This window comes from Bos indicus, chromosome 3 (assembly GCF_029378745.1).
Source record: "Bos indicus isolate NIAB-ARS_2022 breed Sahiwal x Tharparkar chromosome 3, NIAB-ARS_B.indTharparkar_mat_pri_1.0, whole genome shotgun sequence".
Lineage (NCBI taxonomy): Eukaryota > Metazoa > Chordata > Mammalia > Artiodactyla > Bovidae > Bos > Bos indicus.
Window position 1 is genome coordinate 33,319,075 of NC_091762.1, and position 21,571 is coordinate 33,340,645.

The 21,571-nt window shown below is 52.7% G+C and overlaps 1 protein-coding gene across 1 annotated transcript; it reads right to left on the reverse strand.

Annotated features, from left to right (window-relative positions):
- Nucleotides 1-7,443: 7,443 nt before the first annotated feature.
- On the reverse strand, nt 7,444-18,210 carry LOC109557034 (chymosin). Its single transcript, XM_019958383.2, has 9 exons — nt 18,149-18,210; nt 15,066-15,216; nt 14,188-14,305; nt 13,002-13,120; nt 11,284-11,483; nt 10,590-10,703; nt 9,123-9,267; nt 8,409-8,507; nt 7,444-7,697 (listed from the first exon to the last, which is right to left on the reverse strand). The coding sequence occupies exons 1-9, from the start codon at nt 18,208-18,210 to the stop codon at nt 7,560-7,562; spliced, it is 1,146 nt and encodes a 381-aa protein (XP_019813942.1). The 3' UTR covers nt 7,444-7,559.
- Between the last annotated feature and the right edge of the window lie 3,361 nt (nt 18,211-21,571).

Consider the following 21,571-nt stretch of genomic DNA (forward strand, 5'->3'; position numbering starts at 1 on the left):
GAGTTGGACATGACTGAAGCGACCGAACACACATGTGCAGTCTCCTATTTCACCCTCTTTCACCTCTCTCGCTCAGTACCTCCAGGGGTCAAGGGCTTTTTCAGGGTCCCTCTGCCCCCTTGGGGCAGACACACTGGAGCCCACCTGGTTCTTGTACCTCTCCTCCCCGACCAGTCCCAGAACAAGCTACAGTGTTTCCAAGCAGGCCAGGCAGCTTTAATTCCCACAGACCTACTCCCCCCCCCCCCGCCCAGGAGCTGAATGGGAAAGGACAGATGAGAAGCTGGGTGGTGTGGTCTTCCCCACAGACACAGTGGGGAAGGGAGGACACCTCTTCAGGATGCCACTTGTTATGAACTGAACTGCTTCCCTCCAAAATCTATATGTTGAAGCCCAAACCCCGATTGTGACTATACTTGGAGGCAGGGCCTTTAAAGAGGTCATTAAGGTTAAATGAGGTCATAAGGGTGGGGCCCTAATCCAATGTGACTGGTGTCCTTATAAGAAGAGGAAGTGACATCAGGGGTGTGTGGGCGCAGAGGAAAGGCCACGAAAGGACATACCAAGAAGGTGGCCATCTCATCTGCCAGTCAAGGACAGAGGACCCCGGAAAAACACAGCCTGCCAACACCTTGATGTTGGACTTTCAGCCTCCAGAACAAAGAGAGATAAATTTCTGTTGTATAAAGCACCCAGTTTGTGGTGTTTTGTTACAGCAGCCCTACCAGATCAGGACACTTCTCAAGGTGAAGAAGATGCAGAGGTCTGAGTGGTCAAAGGTGAGAAAGAGGCCTGGGAGACATACACACAAGCGCCCAGTGAACTTTGCCAGGGAGCAGGCTGTGGGTGGCAGAAAGCCCTTCCTCCCCCTTGGATATTTAAATAAACCCTTTGAGTCCAGTCCAAAACCATAGCCCACCAATGGCTAGAGTATCCACAGGGCACCTTCTGCACCAACCTGTCAGTAGGTCTCTCCTTCTTGAATCTCCTCAGACCCCAACTTCTCTCCCTAACTGGTCTGTGTCTGGGGCTCCCTGGAAATGTGTGGACTCAGGAACATGCTTGGGAATTCTCTACTCTTTGCATGTTATTCAAACCCACCAGGACCACAGGCACAGTCACTAGAGCTCTGGCCCCAGCACCCCACCCCTACAGCTGAGGGCTGCCTGCTTCATTGTCTCAGGAGGTGGTGTCATGAGACTGGTGTCATGAGGCCACCAGGATGACTCCGGGAGTCCTGGGGACACAAGCCTGAGCATCTTGATGGCCAGTTTCCCACAGTCCACTCTACTGCTTATGAATGACTTTCTTAATGAGAAATGTCCTCAGGGAGCTAGAATGGGTACAGTGACTGAGATTTGGTGCTGGCGGTGGGGAGGGATGCGGGGAGGAAATGGCACGCAAGACTCCCCAGGCCACGGTTCAAAGCTGCAGGACTTGTGGCTGCCCCTGCCTAGGAAGCTCCTTGATGCCTCTCACAGACCCTAAAAACAAAACTTCAAGGACACAGCTATTCTGGTTTCAATGCTAGATGGAGCCCCGGGAAAGAAAGGAACTCTCAAGTTTCGTGGCGCAGGCCAGAGGGGTGGGCAAGGACTAAAGGGCTGAGGCCCAGCACCTCTGATGGAGCTTTATTGTCACCCAGAGGAGGTGGCAAAGCCCTGAGCAGTCTCAGAAAAGGAGATGCAATTCCACCAGCCAGGATAGGGAGCTGACCTTGGTCTGTGTCTTACCAGCACCAGCCCAACTCCAGAAAACATCTCCTGAAGCAGGTCCTGGCTGCTCAGCAGGCTCCCTGGAGCTCTAACTCCTTGTGGGGATTTGGGGAGAGCTGTTCTGCCAGCTAAGAAGGGCTGACTCAGCTCTCAAGCCCCCAGGGCACACACAGTAGCACATCTTTGCCTGGCCGGCTCTAGCTCAAAATGTAATTCTGATATAACAGATGATCTAGAGAGGTCAAAGATGGAGGGGCCCAGAAAACAAAGACTGGAAAGGGAAAAGCTAACCAGCAAGAAGTCCAGTGAGCGAGGGGTCTGAGGGCAGAGACCACATCTCCTATGTGTCCGAGTCTCCTGCTGAAGCTGGCACTGTGTCCTGTACACAGCAAGCACTGAGTGAATTCTATTATTTGGCTGGCCTGGGGTGTGAGTGTGCTAAGTCGCTTTAGTCATGTCCGACTCTGTGACCCTATGGACAGTAGCCCGCCAGACTCTGTCCATGGGAAAGAGGAAACTGGAGGTAAGCAAAGCTGGCATTTGATATTAGGTCACTAGAGGGCACTCCAGGACAAGAGCTGAGCACCCCTCGCATTATTTTAAAAATTTGGAGACAATGGTTGAGTATGTTTATTCGTTCAACATCTTCAGAACAATTATTCTAAATGCTATGAAGTTTGTTTATTCATTCAACGTACATCTTCAGAACATAACACTAAGTCCTATGAAGGATGCAAAAGGATTGAGATACGATTCTTGTTCTCAAAGTGAAGTGAGGTGTTGGTCGTTTAGTCGTGTCCGACTCTTCGCGACCCCATGGACTGTGGCCTTCAAGGCTCCTCTGTCCATGGGATTCTCCAGGCAAGAATACTGGAGTGGGCTGCCATTTCCTTCTCCAGGGGATCTTCCCAAACCAGAGACCGAACCCGGGTCTCCCACACTGCAGGCAGATTCATTACTGTCTGATCCATCAGAGAAACCTATGTATCCATATTTATCTACCAGTAACTTCTATTTTTTAAGAGATGATTAACCTTCAAACGGGCTTCCCGGTGACTCAGTGGTCAAGAGTCTGCCTGCCAATGCAGGAGACGTGGGTTCGATTCCTGGGTTGAGGAGATCCCCTGGAGTAGGAAATGGCAACCCACTCCGATATTTTTGCCTGGAGAATTCCATGGACAGAACAGCCTGGCAGCCTACAGTCCAGAGGGGTTGCAAACAATCAGACACAGCTGAGCACGCACGCAAACAATCTTCACACACTGTTCCTTCTACCTATAAAGCCTGTCCCTCCCTCATATCTGTATGCCTTCTAGTCTCCTGCATGTCACATTTTCAGGGAGCCTACCCTTCCCACTTTGCTTTATAACATAAACTGTTCGTTTCCACAGCGCTCAGTCATCTCACCCCACTCCATTTTCTCCAGTGGAGCTTAAATCATCCAACATGCTGCCCAGTTTACACACTTCTTGTCTCCACAGTCCATATTCCCTACAGGGATCCTTGGGGGTGGAGGCTCTGTGTGCTGTGTTCACAAAAGGACATGGTGCATAGACAGAGCTTCACACCCAGTTGGTACTCAAAATATATATTTTTTTAATAAACAAGACTGATGACAATTCTAATTAGCCTCAAATAAAGGAGTGGCCAGGGTACTCCTACTGTTTGAAGGGTAAGGTGGACATTGTGTGCATTAAGGGGGCTTCTCAGATAGGGGACATTTAAGTTGACCTTGAGGGATGAAGAACAGCTCACGGGTCAGAGAAAGAAGAAGGGGACAAGGCGCAGAGCGAATGGCAGGAGCAAAGGCGCAGAGGACCTGCCACTGTTTCTTCTGGCCTCAGCAGGGAGCCACTGCCTTCTCTGGTCGTTCAGGGCCCCTGCTCCAACTAGGGCTCTGGGCAGTATCCCGGCTGTGTTCTTCTGCCTGCCCGAGGTCTCCCCCTGCCGCTACCTGCTCTTGGTGTGTATTTCACTTGCAGTTCCTGCTATCTAGGGCTTCCTGATGTGGGCAACCTCCAGCACTCCCGGTGAAGAGATATTCTCGCCTTCTGCGGCTGCAAGGGAGAAACAAACTGCACAGCTCAGAAAACAATCCATCATTTTGTCATAACATTTCCATTTCAAAGACTTCCTTTCCAAGCTACTCCCTGGCCAGAGCTTCCTCTCGTTAGCATGAAAAGAACTGGCAGGGAAATGAATGACAAGGAAGGAAGAGGAGCTGGAAATAGGGCTCGAGGCCTGAGGCCTCGGCCTGTGTGTACTCCGGGGCCAGCGTGGGGCAGGGACTGGTAGGAGGCCTGGAGGCTCTGTGTGTGTGTGTGTGTGTGTGTGTGTGTGTCTGTGTGTCTGTGTGTCTGTGTGCCTCTGTGTGTGTGAGCTCGCTTGTCTCAGCACTTATGAATCATGCCTCCAGGTCAGATACTTGCCCGCTCATATCGCAAGGCAGAAGTCTCCACATTGTGCCAGGAAGTTTCCTGGGCACTGAGGAGCTGAGGACTCAGAGAGGAAAGCTGTTGTGCTGTCAGGGACTTGAGCAGAGACCAACGTGTCATAAATAACTAAGTGGCAAGATAAATGCTGTTGTAAAGATCCCTGCGGAGAAGTTAGAAAGCTGGGAGGTTGCCGTCTGGTGGAGTTGGAGGGTGGTCACCTCAGGACAGTTAAAGCTGGTCTTGAAGGGTGGGGAGCAGTTCACAGGTCAGAGAGAGTGGACAAAGGGAATGGCAGGAGCGAAGGACCAGAGGCCAGCCCTGCAGGGCACTGGGTGTGGCCACACAGCAGGGAGAGGGCAGCAACTGCGCCAGAGGGTGGCACCCCTCCTGGCCTGGCTCTTGTCAGCAGAGGGTGCTAGTGAGAGACACGACAGTGAGCCACCCAACCCCGGAGGGGCTCTCCCAGCATCACAGCTCCTCACTGGCCTCCGGGTTGGATTCTTCACAAACAAATGGCAGATGTGCTCCTGGCAAGACCCCTTCATCACCTTGCAGACCCCCCCAGCAAGGTGGGCCTGCTGAAGAGCCTGGCGTGGGCCCCTTGGCAGAAACTGAAAATCCTGCACACAGCTCGGCTTCTTCATTTCCCTTCAGCATCCTCCCTGCACGTGCTAAGCCATTCCCCAGGCTCACAGCGGGAGGGAGAAGGTGCCTGAGTGTGCAAGTGGATACAGTTATAAAGATGGCAAGGAAACAAGAGACAAACAGTGAGTAGTACGACTGATGAGAATGAGTGAACCACTCATTCAGCAATACCTGATGGGGGCATTCCACGAGTTAGGCCTCTCAAGATATCAAAGAGAGGAGTGTCTGCCCCTAGAGAGCCCACAGTCCTTGAGGGAAACAGAGAAGAAAATAAAAATGCCAAGTGGACCCTAGGTAAAGGGCTAGGCCCAGCAGGCGCCACAGGAGGGCGCCAAACCCTTGTCATGAATCCTAAAGAGGTCTGGACCGAGGAGAGATCTGGAGGACAATTAAAAGTTGGAGAAAGGAATAGAGTGTGGAGAACATTCCAAGCAGAGATTTCTCTGCAGCAGGGAGAAACTCCAGGAGCAGACTGTGAGGTTGCCATCTCCCATGAGCCCAAGAGGGGTGCTGCCCGCTCAGGACAAGGGTCACCACCCAGGCCAGGTGGGCAGAGGTTGCAATGGGGGCCATTTGGCCCAAGCTTCCCATTTGTGAAAGTCATCATATTTAGGACTTTCTACATTACCTCCAGTTGAGGTCTGGATATTTAAAATACAATTTGTTAAGTGCAATCCATTGAAATATATCTCAATTTTTATGAGCCTGTTCAGTTTTTTTTTTTTTTTTTAATCTAAAAGAAGCCTAACAATACTGAAAATGGCCCAGTTCTGTCTCGTTCTTGGCAAACAGGCAGCACTAATTATAGATAAGAGAAGTGAGGCTTAGACTAGCCACCTAATGCGTGCTAGAACTTACTCAGCATCGCACTTGCCTTTCTGATCCTGTAAGGCTCGAGCACCAAGGATCCTCTGCCCTTGGGGTCCCAGGATATTCTCTTCTCTCCTCTGCCCCAACCCATCCCAGGCCCTTCAGTTCCCTGGGGACTGCAACCTAAGCCCTTCCTCCACATCACTCTCCACAGTGCAGCTTGGCTCCTTCCCTCCCAGAGGCCCCAGTTCCCTCTGCGGCTCAGCCACAGACCTAGAAAGCCACTGCCACAGCACCTCCACAGCCCTGGGTCCCCCATTTTGTTTGTCCTTGGGTATGGCTGCCCCAGTGGCTCAGAGGTAAAGAATCTGCCTGCAATGCAGGAGACGTGGGTTTGATCCCTGGGTCAGGAAGATCCCCTGGAGAAGGGTAGAGCAACCCACTCGAGTATTCTTGCCTGGAAAATCCCATGGACAGAGGCGCCTAGGGGGCTAGTCTATAGGATCGCAGAGTCAGATACAACTGCAGTGACTTAGCATAGCACAGCACACCACAGCTGGGAAAGACCCCAGGAGATGCCCCCAGAGGGTCCCGTCAACAGGACACCATCCACAGCTCCTGCTGGGGGCCCCTCCCTCTCTTCCTAAAGGACAGTCTCCTTTGTGAAGTGTCACAGCCAAACCTGTAACTTCAGGCTCTCAGAGATGTGCTACGTGACACCTGCTCCTCAGGTCTTTGCAGGGCACGTGTGGTCAGCATACACTGCGGGCAGGGACTAGGTAGTAACGAGGCCCCAGTCCCCCTCTGAGAGTTCAGCTATTATAAAGGTGTGACTTAAAGCACAATAGCTATACTGGGGACAAGACTGGCTGAGATTTAGAAAAATAAAGCCTGATCAATTGCACTGTCCCCTTTGGAGAAAAGACTAGAAGGGATGCAGAGAGAAGGGAGGGAAGGTGGAGGGAATAAACATGTGCAGGTTTGGCCAAGGAGCCCAGCCCTGGGACTTCCCCAAGAGGTTGGTTGGCTTGCCCATAACAGCATCTCAAAGTAGCATGACGGAGAAAAACCTCTGACAAATGCCTAGATGCCCTTGTTCTGACCCTCTGATATTTGTATTTCCTCAGTGGCCTCTCCCCTGCTCAGGAGGAGCTGCAGGGGCCTGTGAGCCTGGGTGGTCTATTCACTGACATCTGCAGTCCTTGCTGAGCTTAGATACGTCCACCTCCGTAAGCTGGTGGACATGGGTCTGCCCCTGCGATGTAGCCACTTTTCAGGCACTGGCGAGCCAGGTTTGAAGCCTCTAAGACAGAGGATGGGACTCTGGGCTGCAGTTCTTCCCCATGGCAACCCCAGGACCCTCAGACCTTCCCAGATACCCTCTGCCTGTCCCACTAACTGTCTTCTCCAAATGGCGGTCAAGCCCTTCTCTTAACAGTCCATAGACCTAGAGCTATTCTCTCCCTGGGTGAACATTCTCTACTCAATTCCACCTCAAGTCCTTGTTCCCCAAGTACAGTCTCAGCCTAGAAAGGTCTTCCTTACTGCACTCTTTCCCTAAAAATATGTAGAATGAGGAAACAGGAAGACAAGATGGACCTTGTTTTTAAAATCCTGACCTGATTTTGAAATGGGCAATTTCCTTGTGAAGGTCTCCACCTATCAACTCCCCAACCCTCTAGGCATGTGGCCCAGGCTCTGCTGGACACACCACGTGACTGTCACATCCCACCCCCAGGCTCTGCTGGACACACCACGTGACTGTCACATCCCACCCCCAGAGCGGTGCAGGGGTTCAGCCCCAAAGGAAGCCAGACTTTGCAGAAAGACAACGTTTATTGAGAATCATCTGTCTGGAAACCTCATCTGTGTGTGTGCACATGTGCTCATGTACATGTGTGCATGTGTGTGTGCAGGTGTGTGGGGACAGTGAGGTTCTTGGTCAGCGATGTGATCAGATGGCTTTGGCCAGCCCCACGAGGTTGTTGGCCCTGTCAAAGACGCTGTAATACTCTCGGATGAAAACATCCCCCAGGATCCATTTCTGGGAATGATTTTCACTCTGGAAGCCACTGGTACAGAAGCCCTGGTCCTGGGAAAGGGAAGGGGGACATGAAGTTGGTTCCAACCCCAGTTGCTGTCTTTCCCTACCCCACCCCCTCAATCACCCTCTCATCTATTATCTCCTTTCACCCTTGAAATCACCTTTGGAGGTTAAGCAAACAAGTATCAGATTTGTCTGCTCAACAAATGAAGAAATTGATATTCAGAAATAAAGTGACTGAATCCAAGATCATCTAGTGGGTCCCCTCCCTCCTCACTTGTCCTCCCCAACCCCCCACCCTCCTGCTTTCAGCACCTACGGTCCTGATGACCACCCCCGCCCAGAGCAGGTCTGGGGACCCCAGGCCTTGACTGTTTGGGGTGCTGAGGATTAGGTTAAAGCTGAAGCCAGCAGGGCAGTAGGGACAAAGTTTGGGTGCCCACAAAGCCTAGGCTACTAAGAAAAATCCTAATCAAAGCCCAAGGCCCCAGGGCTTAGAAGCCAGCACAGTGGATGGAGATTCCTACAAGTGGCCCCCACCCTCCCTTGGGCCCTGGGATCTGTCCTTCTGGTTTGCCCTACTTCTCCCAGGATGAGGTTGCCCCCAGGACAGCCTCATCCTATTCCGAAGGGCCGGGTGGTCTAAATGTACAACCTGTTCTGTCCATCTAGACCTCGCCACTTATCACCAACCTGCCGAGTTGCCAAGAGGGAGGAGGAGAGCTGGGTGAAGCCAGGCTCCTCTCTGGAGATGCATACCTGGCTGGTATAGGCGGAGGGGGTCAGTGGGTACATTTTGCCATTGATCTCAAAGACCACAGTGGGCATGTAGCTCAGGTTGTCGCAGTCGATGTCAAACTAAAGAACAGAGGGAGGGAAGTCCTCTTAGGAGGGCCATGGGTGCGATCTGACTGCCAGAGGAAGTTAGAGGAAGTGTGATCTGACTGCCAGAGGAAGTTCCAGGCAGGACCCCTTGCTCTGCACTGGAGCTGAACAGAGAGGAGGATCTGCTATTCAGAGGATCCCAGGGAAGTTCTTGGATCTCAAGGGAGTCGCACTGATGGGGACCACCTGTCATCCAGCCCAGGGACAGACACCAGCTGGAGACAAGGCGGGGTTGGGCTCGATGTTTCCCTCCAAGCCCAGCCAGAGCTCCCAAGGACACTGGGAGCACTTAGCTGACAGGGAGAAAGCAGGGAGACTCATGGGTGGAGGGCATAGCAAAGCTCAGAGAGTCAGGGATGTGTGACCCTCTCTGGGGACAGAAGGTCAGACTGCTGTCACTGTGTGAGACATAGGAGCCCCAATGCCAAGTAGCCAAAGCTAGAAGAGCCAGGTCATCGTGAAGCCCACCCCCGCCCCCGCTGCAGGAGAGCAGGCCCCTCATCATTTCCCTTTGTCACTGCTTCCATGTGCAAAGGGGGTTCCCTCTCCAGAGGTTCTGGGGAGGTGGGGATAAGGGTCTGGGCTCACCTCATCGTACTGGTTCTGTGTGGCTCCAATGGCCTGCTGGATGTTGAGGATGTCGCTGCTGGGCCCGACCAGCTTGGAGGTGCCCGTGTCCAGGATGGCCTGACAGCCACCCTCACAGGCCACAACCACACCGCTGATGGTGACACTGCAGAGGGGAGACGGGGTGGCCTTGCAGCGGTCCAGCATCCAGCCCTCCCTCCTTGGACCCCTTCTAGCCTCCCCTGCCAGGAACCTTGGCAGAAAGGAAGCCTAGCCATCCCAGGTCCTTTTCTTTGGGTCCCTTCCTGGAGCCACCATAACTTCCTGAACTCAGAGGAAAAAAACCCAAATCACTTTCTCCCAACTCAGCAGTGGCTAAATGGAGGCCACCTGACCTTCTCTGGGACAGAAGAGTCAATGAAACAACAAAGTTACATGCACTAAGAGAGAAGGTAGGGGGAGCACCGCACGCTTTGCCCAAAGATCTGGTTTCCAGTTTTCTCCTGCCACGTCCTTGCTGCAGGTTCCCCAACCTTCCTGCACTCAGGCTTCTCATCTGCAAAATGGGTCCATTAGCGCCCCTTGACTTCCTTGACTTCCCCAGGGGATGGTCATGAGGTTCAAACTCGATGTTAGTAAATTGCAAAATGAAGATAATCATGGCACCACTCTACAGGATTTCAGTGAGGAGCAAATGAAGCAGTCACATTCTCGCCCAGCACAATGCCTGGCAGATAGTAGTGCTGGAAAAGCACAGTGCCCATGTTAAGCTGCTTCAGTTGTGTCTGACTCTTTACAACCCTGTGGACTGCAGCCCACCATGCTCCTCTGGCTATGGGATTCTCAGGCAAGAGTACTGGAGTGAGTTGTCATTTCCTCTCCAAGAGATCTTTCTGACCCGGAGATAGAACCCACATCTCATGTCTCCTGCAGAGGCAGGTGGATTGTTTATCACTAGCGCCACCTGGGAAGCCCCAGATAAGGCTTCCCTGGTAGCTCTGCTGGTAAAGAATCCACCTGAAATGCAGGAGACTCCAGTTTGATTCCTCAGTCTGGAAGATCCTCTGGAGAAGGGATAGACTACACACTCCAGTATTCTTGGGTTTCCCTGGTGGCTCAGATGGTAAAGAATCCACCTGCAATGCGGGAAACCTGGGTTCGATCCCTGGGTTGGGAAGATCCCCTGGAGCAGGGCATGCAACCCACTCCAGTATTCTTGCCTGGAGAATTCCATGGACAGAGGAGCCTGACAGGCTACAGTCCATGGGGTCACAAAGAGTTGGGACATGACTGAGCGACTAAGCACAGCACAGCACAATCTTGTTAATAAAGTGTAAATGAATGGTCAGCAATCTCACTATCAAGGACCCTTGGCCTTGGAGCGTCTGATTGAGACTCGGATGGGACGAGCTACTGCGCTGCGCCCTGGATCCCCGCGGCCCCACACTGGACCGGCCTCCGGCAGGGCCGCGGCTGCCCCTCGCCCACCTGTCCACAGTGAACTGCCAGTACTGCTGCACTGTCACGGGCACCCAGTGCAGGGACCCTGTGTAGTAGGACGGGTCGATGGCCCCCAGCGTGAGCATGCTCTCCTGGCCATTCCTGAAACCAGGGAGAGGCATGTTAGCGGGCCCTGACACCATGGCTCTGAGAAGAGGTATCCCAGCCCCACACAGGGCAGAGGCGATTCAGACCCCTCCCTGCTCTTCTCCCACCCCCAACTCCCACCTCCACCCCAGAGGCTTCAGATGAGCTCTCCCAGCTCTTCTCCCAGCTGCTCCAGGCTTTTCTCTAATATCTCCTGCGTACTGAAAGGAGAACCCTGAACTCCCTCAGAGCTTGCTATAAGCGTCTGAGAATCTCAATGACATGAGTAAATGATTACTGAGGCCTATCACTTTGGAAGGAAAAAAGAGGTTAAAATCCCTTATGCAGAGATAGAGTCAAGCTTGTTTTTTTAAATGCCAGAAATGAAGGTCAAACTCTGGCCCAGTGGACTCTGGCTGCATCCACAACCATGTTGGGGCCTTTAGACAGAGGGTTAGATGTGCCTGGAAACAAGGAGAGGTGTGCTTAGATGCTGGTGTCCTTGAATTGCAGTGTCCCCGAGAGGTAGCCCCTCCTCAGTCAACGGTCCCTGCCAGGCCATGGAAGGCCGGCCCAGGCTGGGTGCAGCTCCTACCTGTCCATGTAAACCGAGAACAGGTCTTGGGCCACCAGGTGCCTGTTCATCATGTTGTCAAACACGGGTATCGAGTACTCTGAGGCGAGCGAGGGGTAGGCCATCCCCAGGATCCCGTCGAATTCGGCATAGGTGAAGACGTCCCCGGGCTCCTGGGTGCTCAGGCCTACTGTCTGCTGGATGTCCACAATGTTGGAGACCTGCAAGAGAGACAGAGTGACCTCCACCAGGGGGCCCTGCGGTCAGAGGGCCCAGAGAGGGCTCAGGTCAAGCCCGTCTTCGTCAGCCCGCCCTCCCCTCTATGGGCAGTGTAGTTATGGGCGCTTAAGAGAAACGTTTCCCTTTTCAGCTCTGTGCTGTGGTTTTGAGGGAATGGGTCTGACGAGGCAGGGGGCTGATTGACAGCAGAAGAGAGGGCACAGGCGGGGGTACAGACAGCAGTGCTCATGGTGCAGAAATTGAGGGTGAGCTGAAAGAAGGGGATGAAACAAGGGCTGCTCCAAGGGACCCCTGCCTGTCCGCAGCCCTTCCATTGGCTGCACCCGGGGCGCCTCCCAGGGAAGCGCTGTGGGCGCAGCAGGATAGATAGAAAGAACATGCCCGCAGTGTGCATCTGAAAGACCTTGCTGCACATCCTTGCTTTGCCATGAGCTGTGTGACCTTGGACAAGTACTTCTCTGAGCCTTCGGGCTCACAGCAAAAAAGACTCCAGCCAGACCCCAGGAAGAACTCAAGGAAGAGCAAGCTGATGAGCACCCAGGGATACTGCTTGATTTTAATTTTATATGGTGGGTGAGGATGGAAGGAAAGATGCTAACGTGTATTGGGCACTTACTATGTGCCGGCCATTGAATCAAGTACTTCAGGAGGCAAAGAGGGCCGAGAGCAAAGGGAGCCCTTGTCCAGAGGACACAGATGCTTTCTGACTTGAAAGGAGGCGCTGCTCTATGACTTATAAAGTGAAGTCAAATCCAGAGAGGCGGAGACATGGGTCTGACAGCACCCACCATCACCTGCTGTGTGACTTCAAGCAAATTATCAGCTCATCTGATCCTCGGGTCCCTCGTCTGAACAATGGGGGTGAGACTAACTTCCTCAAAGGGTTGTTGCTACTGCTAAGTCACTTCAGTCATGTCCAACTCTGTGCGACCCCATAGACGGCAGCCCACCAGGCTCCCCCGTCCCTGGGATTCTCCAGGCAAGAACACTGGAGTGGGTTGCCATTTCCTTCTCCAATGCAGGAAAGTGAAAAGTAAAAGTGAAGTCGCTCAGTCGTGTCCGACTCTTAGCGACCCCATGGACTGCAGCCTACCAGGCTCCTCCATCCATGGGATTTTCCAGGCAAGAGTACTGGAGTGGGGTGCCATTGCCTTCTCCGCAAAGGGTTGTTGAAAGAACTAAATTTAAGATAAGATCACAGTGACTATGCCAAGGTTAAGTGAAAAAGGGGTTGGGAAGATGGAAACTGGACCCAGAGAAGCCTCTCGGGTGGGAGCTGACAAGGGAAGGAAAAGGGGAAGGGAGGGAGGGACACCCTGCAGCTGCTGCTGGCTAAAACCCCTCTCAGAATGCTCTCCCGGGGGGGCCACCCACAGGGACAGGACACAAAGAGCCCCTTGGCACCAGCTGTGGCACAGCCCAGAGCCAGGCTGTCTGGGTGGGGTGGTGGCTGGTGGGGAAGGAAAGGGGAGGACGGGCTGGCCCCAGGCTCCACTCACAGTGACGGTGTCATAGCCCAGGATGCCCTGCATGCTGCCTGTCCCGTAGTGGATAGACAGGGGCTTGCCCAGGTTCTGGAAGGTGGACGACTTTCTCGGGTCGAAGCGCTGGTGGTTTTCTGGAACACAGGCTCAGGGTTAGTGGGACCCAGAGCATCTTCTCTCCACTTGACAGTGCTGCTGCTAAGCTGCTGCTAAGTCGCTTCAGTCGTGTCTGACTCTGTGCGACCCCATAGATGGCAGCCTACCAGGCTCTGCCATCCCTGGGATTCTCCAGGCAAGAACACTGGAGTGGGTTGCCATTTCCTTCTCCAATGCATGAAAGTGAAAGTGAAGTCGCTCAGTCGTGTCCGACTCTAGCGACCCCATGGACTGCAGCCTACCAGGCCCCTCCCTCCATGGGACTTTCCAGGCAAGAGTACTGGAGTGGGGTGCCATTGCCTTCTCCGCTTGACAGTGCTAACAGGGGCTAAATCCTTACCAGCTCTCGTAAGAATATGGTCTCGATACTAACCATTCTCTCTATTGAAAATAAGCAGCCAGTTCTGTCTGGATCCCACAAAGCTCAGTCAAGAAAATTATTCTTTGCTGCTCAATCCACCTCTCTGACCCCCAGTGCTACCTTCATAATGTCCAAACAAAAAGAAAAAAGGAAAGCCCTCTCTATGGTTTCCAGAGACTAGCTTATACCAGCTTTGTAATTTCCAACAAGGCTCTTTGCTTCTCTCAACCTTGGTTTCTTCACCTGGTGAATAAGGATAAAAAGAGCACTGATCTCCCAAGATGGTTGGAGAAATAAGTTACTTACATATATTTAATGTTTTCTCAGTACCTCTCATTTTATTCTCTTAGAACCGACTGGCATGCTGTGGCCCTATTTTATAGAAAGAAAAACTGAGCACCCAGGAGGGTAAGGTGTCTGTCTTGACTCCTAACAGAGCCAAAAATATAAAACAAAGTTCCCCCGTTTCTAACTGGTGCTTTATACATCAGATCTGTGATTGGCACATCTACCCAGTCTTCGGCCAGTGGGAGGGTTGAGCAAGGAGGTAGGACACAACCCGGAGTCTGGGAATGTCCAAGCCAGCTCTCCCCACAACACACAGACACATCCCACCCCAAGCCTGGCCACCCTAACCACGACTGGCAGAGCGGAGGGCTGGGCGGGGCCAGGGGTGTCACTCACTGCAGGCATTGCTCTTGCAGTAGATAGAGGGTACCCAGAAGTCAGAGGAGCCAGTGTCAAACAGCACGGTGAACTCCTGGGGCGGGGTCCCGAGGTAGATCTTCCCAAAGTACTGACTCTGAGGACAGACAGCACCGGGTCAGGCTGGGAGCACCACGTGAAGGATTGGGGAGCATTGATGCCCAGCCTGGTGCCTGTTCGGTTCTGTAGGCTCCGTGATTTCTGCCACAAATCCTGCAACCCCTGCTGGAATCACACTAGAGCAAAATGTAAGCCCTGCCTGGTAGGGAGCCTGGGCCACCTGCCAGGGACAGGGACACAGAGGTGGGACACCGGCCAGGTACAGACCCCAGACCCAAGGTGCCTCAGTCACACCTCCTTCTGGCTCTCTCTGTGTGTCAAAACTGGGGCTCAGGTCGGGGTGGGGTTGACCTAGATAAGGAAACGAGGGCACCTAAGAGAAAAAGGGTGGGTTGTTTACTGAGTGACAGATGAGAGAGACAGGCTCCAGAAAAGAAGAGGGCATAGGGGGCACTCCTGTCATGTCCCAGGCAACTGACACCAGCTGCCCCCTCCCTGCCCCGGAAACCTAAGATGTGGGTTCCTTGGACCTGGAAAGTCAGGTGTGAGGCTGGATCTGGGCGCAGACCATGTGTCCCCAAGGGATGCTGTCTGCGGGCAGGTCATCCGGGCTCAGACCCTCGAAGGTGGGAGGACCAGTTTTGCAGGGCCTGCTGCTTCCTGAGAGTTACTGAGGGGTGGGAGACAGCCTCACACACCCCCACAGGGCTCTCTGGTTCCTGAAAGAGGGAAAGGGGGGTGGGGTGTCCATCACGCTGTATGGGGATCATTACTGGAAAGCTGGCAGAACCACTCACATCCAGGTAGTTGGTCAGGGGCACGCTGGCCACCTCCCCGAAGCCGGAGTACTTGCTGCTGATGCCATACTGCTGTTTCTGCAGGAAGTCCTCCAGAAGCCCATGCTCCTTCAGCGCCTTCCTCAGAGACTTGCCTTTGTACAGAGGGATCCTGAGGAGAGGGGAAGAATTAGTGATGAAGTGGGCATCTCCCCAGGGCCACCTAGCCTCAGAGGAGCCCAGAGGCTCTGGGCCCCATAAGTTACTTCTCCATTTTTGTATCATTACCTAAAGTAAAAATTGTGTTCTACATTAGCCCATGCTGGCCTTTACCAACTGCAATGCAATCTGATATTTACAACTCCTTTCTCTTTTTTAATGGTGGTGGAGACTCAATCGATGTATTTTATAAGCCACTAATGGGCTTCCCTGGTGCCTGGACTTCCATGGTGGCTCAAACAGTAAAGAATCTGCCTACAATACAGGAGACCCAGATTTGATCCCTAGTCAGGAAGATCCTCTGGAGAAGGAAATGGCAACTCACTTCAGTATTCTTGCCTAGAGAATTCTATGGACAGAGGAGCCTGACAGGCTACAGTCCATGGGGCTGCAAAGAGTCAGACACGACTGAGCAACTAACACACACAATGAGTTTGCAGCTCCGCTGTTTGAAAGACACTCGGCATATTCTCATTCAGTCTCCAATTCTTGCTGTGGACCTACTATGTGCCAGGCACCATATGGGGTACCAGGGACACATGAAAAAGGTTGTCTCTACCCTCCAGGAGCATACTGTGTGGGGAAGAAAATGGTGTCCCCCACACTCTGGAAAAAGCTATGACTATGCTCCCACCCTTGGCCAACCCCTGTTCTCTGCTTTCTGGGCAGCCTAACATGGGTGGAATTTTTTCAGACTGTTTCTGCACAGAGCATGGTCCCCAGTGAATATGATTAGAGTTTAGATGATAGATGATGGAGGCAGATCAGCAGGAAGAGAACCAAGAAGGAAAACAGCAGAAGCTGCTTGGAGACTTGGTCTCCGGCAGCTGGTGGCTGGTCAAGGCCCTCTGAGCTTCAACTGTTGTGCAAAATGGATTATCTCTTCCTTTCCAGCCACTCTCGGGCACTGCTGTGGATGAACTGAGTGACTTAACCTCTCCAGCTCTTAGTTTCCTCTCCTGCAGAGTGGAAGACTAGAGCATGATCCTTCCCAATGTCACCCAGCTCTGAGTCACGTGGTCCTTCTCCTTGGGGCTGTTTTAAGGACAACTGGAGCCTACAGGTGTGAAAGAGCTTTGAGAGTAATAAAAGGGAAGCAGGTTTAACACTCATAAAGAAAATGGGTTTTCTCACGTTGTTCACGTCTCAAAAGGATCCCATATGGAATGCCTCGTATATTAATGACGGTCTCTCCTCTGGTGCCTCCCGCCCCCAGCCCTCATGTGTGACTTTGGCTGGGACCTGATCTATTGATAGAAATAAAAGGTTCTCCAGACGTTTCCCAGCCTTTGTCTCTGATGACAGAAAAGGACTTCAGCCCGAAAGGAAGGAGGTTGGGTTGAGCTCCTGGGAGCAAGCCCACAGCTGTCCTTTCCCATGTCCCCATGTCTTTCTGCTTGTTCCAACTCTGGTTCCCAGTCAGCTCAAGATCCACAGGCTGAGTGCCTGGTGACTCTCACAGTAGTAGCTGCGACTCTGCTGATCTGTCTCGGCACAAGACCCACAAAGCCACCCTCAAGGCAAGCAAGGCTTGAAGGCAGTCTACTGCCCCGTGCTAAGAACCAGGAATACAGCCCTGAACGTTTGCAGCTCCAGCCACCACAGAAACCTCCACCTCACTTCTGCCTCCAGATGCCATGCTGAGCCGGCCAGGTGCCTGGCACTTGAAAGAACTTCACTTTTAAGACCGCCACCTGCAGCCCCCACTGGTGAAAGGCACCAGACCCCTTTTTAGGGACCCTGCTTCCCAGGGATGGATTCAGATTTCCCTGGGCTCGGGCCTTGACAGAGTTAGAACCTGGGAACCAGAGGTAGTGTGGTGTCATGGCAAGAGTGCCAGTCCAGGGGACTTCCCTGGTGGTGCAGTGGTTAAGAACCCATGCTTCCGCTGAAGGGGGCACAGGTTCAATCCCTGGCTAGGGCACTAAGAGCTCAGATGCTGCACGGTGTAGCAAAAAAAAAAAAAGTGACCGTCCACCTAGAACCAAGTCTGTCTCCTTCGTACCTAACCACAAGGCCTTGGACAGCTCAAGGACCCTTCCTGAACAGCAGTTTCCTCACCTGTGAAATGCAAAAAATATTATCTACCTAATCCCTGAGGCTTAGTGAGAGTATAGGTAAAGCCCTAGTTAAGTGTCTGGCATCTAGTAGCAAGCACTTAATAAATACCACTTATAATTTTGGGAGAAAACCTGGAAACTTCACCCACAAAGGATGTGGCACAACAGAGAACTTTAACAGATGCACACATAACTCTTAAAATGTGCCAGGCACTCTTCAGAGCCTTTTATAAATACTAACTCATGTACCCCTTATGAGGGCTTCCCTGGCGCATTGGGTAAAGAATCCGCCTGCCAATGCAGGAGACTTGAGTTTGATTCCTGGGTAGAGAAGATCCCCTGGAGAACTGAATGGCAACCCACTCCAATTTTTGCCTGGAGAATCCCATGGACAGAGGAGCCTGGTGGGCTGCAGTCCATGGGATCACAAAAAGTCAGACATGACTTAGCGACTAAACAGCACCAACTTACCCCTCAGGACAACCCTATGAGGTGGATACTTCTGTCATCCTAAATTTACAAGTTTACCTTACGTTCATGATGAAGCTGAGGATGAGGCAGTTTGACTCCAGAAGCTGTGTGCTTAATTCCCACACAGCCCATCTGACCCCCTGTTCTTGTTCACCACACCCTGAAGAATAGGGGAATGCTTTAGAGGAAAAGGCCCCAACATAAAAGGCAAAACTGACTGATAACGATTATCCCAGGAACCTGCAGCATTTCCTCGAGGTCTCCCGAGGGGAGCCGATGGCTGGAAGACGAGGGAGACCCACTCAGAGCAGATGCATGCGATGCCCATTCCCTCCCCTGGGGCCTGACACTCACCTGGTGATCTCAGCGCCCTGGGAGAGAGCGAAGACAGCAAGTAGCACCACGAGACACCTCATCTTGGATCTGGGTCCAGCCGCTGCTGTAGCCAGGGCCCACTCCCACAGCTTTTATAGAAGGTACGGGGCTCCCTCTGGCTGGGAGCCCAAGCTGCAGAGATAGCCCCTAAATTCGGGCCACTCCACAAACACATTAAGATAGCACCCAGACTACACAACACCCACTCTGATAAGGGCCACGGGTTCCACCACCCCGGGGACTTCAAAGTTGAAGGGTACGCATGCCTGATCTTCAGGCTAGGAAATGTCATGCAAGCCTCCGTGACCTGATTTCCCCTTTCAAACAGGACTTCTTGAGCTAACACAGGTGGGGCCACTGCCAAAGCCCTATCTCATGTCCCACCTTGTGGTCAGTAAAGAGGCCTGTTCTCAATGGGCGCCTTCCAACCCTCGATGACTCCCTTTCCTGGGCCTGACTTCACAGGAGTCCCAACCTGCCCTGTCCAGGGATCTCCCAGCCCAGGTTTCCAGAAGCCACTCAGTCCACTCCCCAAGGGGCATCTGATGCCAAGGGTGCTTGTTCAGTCTGTCACCTCCATCTAAGAGAGATGCCGGGGCTTCCTTGGTGGTCCAGTGGTTAAGTCTCCATGCTTCCAATGTGGGGCGAGCGGGGTAGGGGGCGTAGGTTCGATCCCTGGTCAGGGAACAAAAATCCTGCATCCTGCATGCTGCGTGACATGGTCAAAAAAATAAAAATAAAATAATTTTTAAAGCTCCAAAAAATAAGAGAGATGCAGGCCCAAGACCCCTGCTCCCTGCAAGGCTGTGGCCCTTGGTTCCATGTTAGAAGGATGTTGGGAGGGGAGGGGTAGATGCCAGATCCCATGAGCCACTGGGAGGCCTGGGGAAGGTGGGCGGAGAGGGCAGATGCGTGCCACACACAGAGGAAAAGGAGGAAGCTACGACATGATGGTCAGGTTTGGGGGATGGGTTAGGCGTCAGCCACACACAGGGGACCTGGAAGAGTCTCTCAGGGGCACACGTGCAGGCGCTTGTGACAAGTAGAGGGTCCCAAGGTCCAAGCCAGACGTGCTCTCAGGCCTGGAGCCTGGGAGAAAATCAGGGCTAAAGGGAAAACAAAGACACAACCACAAAAGTGGAGGAGATCACATCCCAGGTATGAAGGGAGACTAGGAACTGAAAGATCAGGTTCAAGTCAGGTTAAGGCAGGGGCTTTGGGACGATGGATGTGAGGGAGACTGAGGTACCAGCCACCCACACTCTGCAGGGCAGAGGTCTACAAAGTGAGGTAGGCCTGATGAGGTGGAAGATCGGGGCATGGACCTGGAGTAGAGAGGACAGGCTGGGCAGTAGAGAGGTGGACCCTGGACACAGGGAGGTGAGGTGGTGGGGGACTCTGAGAGGGACAGATCCAGAAGTTTATGTATTTGACTTGCAAAGGCCTCAGGAGGCCAGTTGACAGGGGACCTGTGTATTTTATGACAGGCCTTAGGAAGACAAACAGGGAAAGATTGAAAGCAGGAGGAGAAGGGGGCAGCAGAGGATGAGATGGTTGGATGGCATCATCAACTCAATGGACATGAGTTTGAGCAAACTCTGGGAGATGGTGAAGGACAGAGAAGCCTGGTGTGCTGCAGTCCATGGGGTCACAAAGAGTCAGATACGATTTAGCAACTGAACAACAAACAACAGGAGGGCAGGCATACCCCATCCTGGCCATGGCAGTGCTCCACCCCCATGTCCTTTCCCAGCAGGCCAGGACATTGCTGCTTCCCAGGCCCCAGGAAGCAGCCATGGGCACATTCACTATTCCAAAAACACCCTAACAGCATCATCACGGCACCCTCCCTTTCCAAAAGCCAGGGAAGTAGAGAGAAAATAACACCACCAAATGGTACAGTGTGTTCCTTGTTTCCTTCCCTGAGGGGGCTGTCCTGCCAGACCAGGGCCTTCATGTCCTCTCTCAGTGGCCCTGCATCCAATCAATGCTTCTCCCCAACACATCAACACCCAGCATGACCCTTGGTGGGCTTCCCTGGTGGCTTAGATGGTAAAGAATCCGTCTGCAATGTGGGAGACCTGGGTTCGATCCCTGGGTTGGGAAGATCCCCTGGAGGGGTAATGGCAACTCACTCCGGTATTCTTGCCTGGAGAATCCCATGGACAGAGGAGTCTATGGGGTTGCAAAGAGTCAGACATGACTAAGCAACTAAGCACAGCACAGCATTGACACATGGTGGATGCTCAATAAATGCTTGGTTGAGCAGATGAATGGACAATTGATCTTGCCACCACTTAAGGAATAAATAGACGGTCGCATCTTTGTCATGTCCTCAGATGAGGAGATGGAGGCTCGGAGAGGTTAGAGTTCTTGCTCATAAGGAAAAAGAGCTTGAACATAAAAAAAATCGGAAAAAGAGCTTGAACATAAAAAAAATCCTGTCACAAGACTCCTGGTCTGATGTGCTATAGCTTACCACAGGGCCTAACAAGTTATGGGGGCAAGAGCGGGGTGGGTCATGAGTTTACAATGTCAAGTCTGGGGCAGCACTGCTTCAAGCTCACTGCTCACAACCTCTGGACATCCCTTGGGACAGTCATACTTATGAGCAGTGGGCCCATCTGTAGCATCTGGGGCTGGGACCTGTGGGTGTCAGCACATGAGGCAGGAGTACGGTACCCCACCCCCCCAACATCTCCCCCCCTACCAGCTCCACGTTGCCAGTGGCCCAGCATGACCCAGCAGCAAACACTCCTGGACAATAAGCCTTGAAACTCAGGCTCAGCCCCCTCTCCCCTGGAGGGTGACCCTCAAAGCCAAGAACCAAAGCACTGGTTTTTCCGTGTTTATTCACAAGATTGGGATCATTCTAACAGCATTCAAGTGCACGCTATCAGGAAGGCTGCCTCAGACTGCACAGGATGTTAGGATTGTTAGGACTGCTAATCCCCGGGAAGCAGGCCAAACACTTCAAAAAGCTTTTTGAAAAGCCACGATAAGATTTCATCAGTGGTTACCCAGAGCCAGGTGGGGACAACTCTCCTTGGTCTAGATTCCTTGTGTCGGGGAACTGACCCACAAAAGTGGTTCAAATGAAATCAGGGCCCAGGGACAGCCACTCCAGGGTACCCAACATTGTGACCTCCACTCAGACGTAAGCAGCAACAAGGTCAAACATGCACCCTTCCCTGAGCATCTCCTATGAGCTCACACTGTGTGGAGATGGGGGGCTTATTTCATCTCCACCTCCAGGGAGCCCACAGTCAAGTGGAGGAAAGATTGATTCTGGTTGGTGACCCTGCTGTGATCCAAAGAACCAGGCACCTCTTCTACCAGCATTGGTTTGCAGGGGAGCATGGTTTCTGGAAAGTATGTGTGGGACAATCCTGGGCTTGAACC

Excerpts from the sequence above, each read along its gene's own strand:
- LOC109557034 (XM_019958383.2), bottom strand. The coding sequence starts at position 18,210 with ATGAGGTGTCTCGTGGTGCTACTTGCTGTCTTCGCTCTCTCCCAGGGC. Across the intron at positions 15,217-18,148 it reads CAGGGCGCTGAGATCACCAG|GATCCCTCTGTACAAAGGCA; the intron begins GTGAGTGTCAGG and ends CCCTCTCCTCAG. Across the intron at positions 11,484-13,001 it reads TGGGCTATGACACCGTCACT|GTCTCCAACATTGTGGACAT; the intron begins GTGAGTGGAGCC and ends TCTCTCTTGCAG.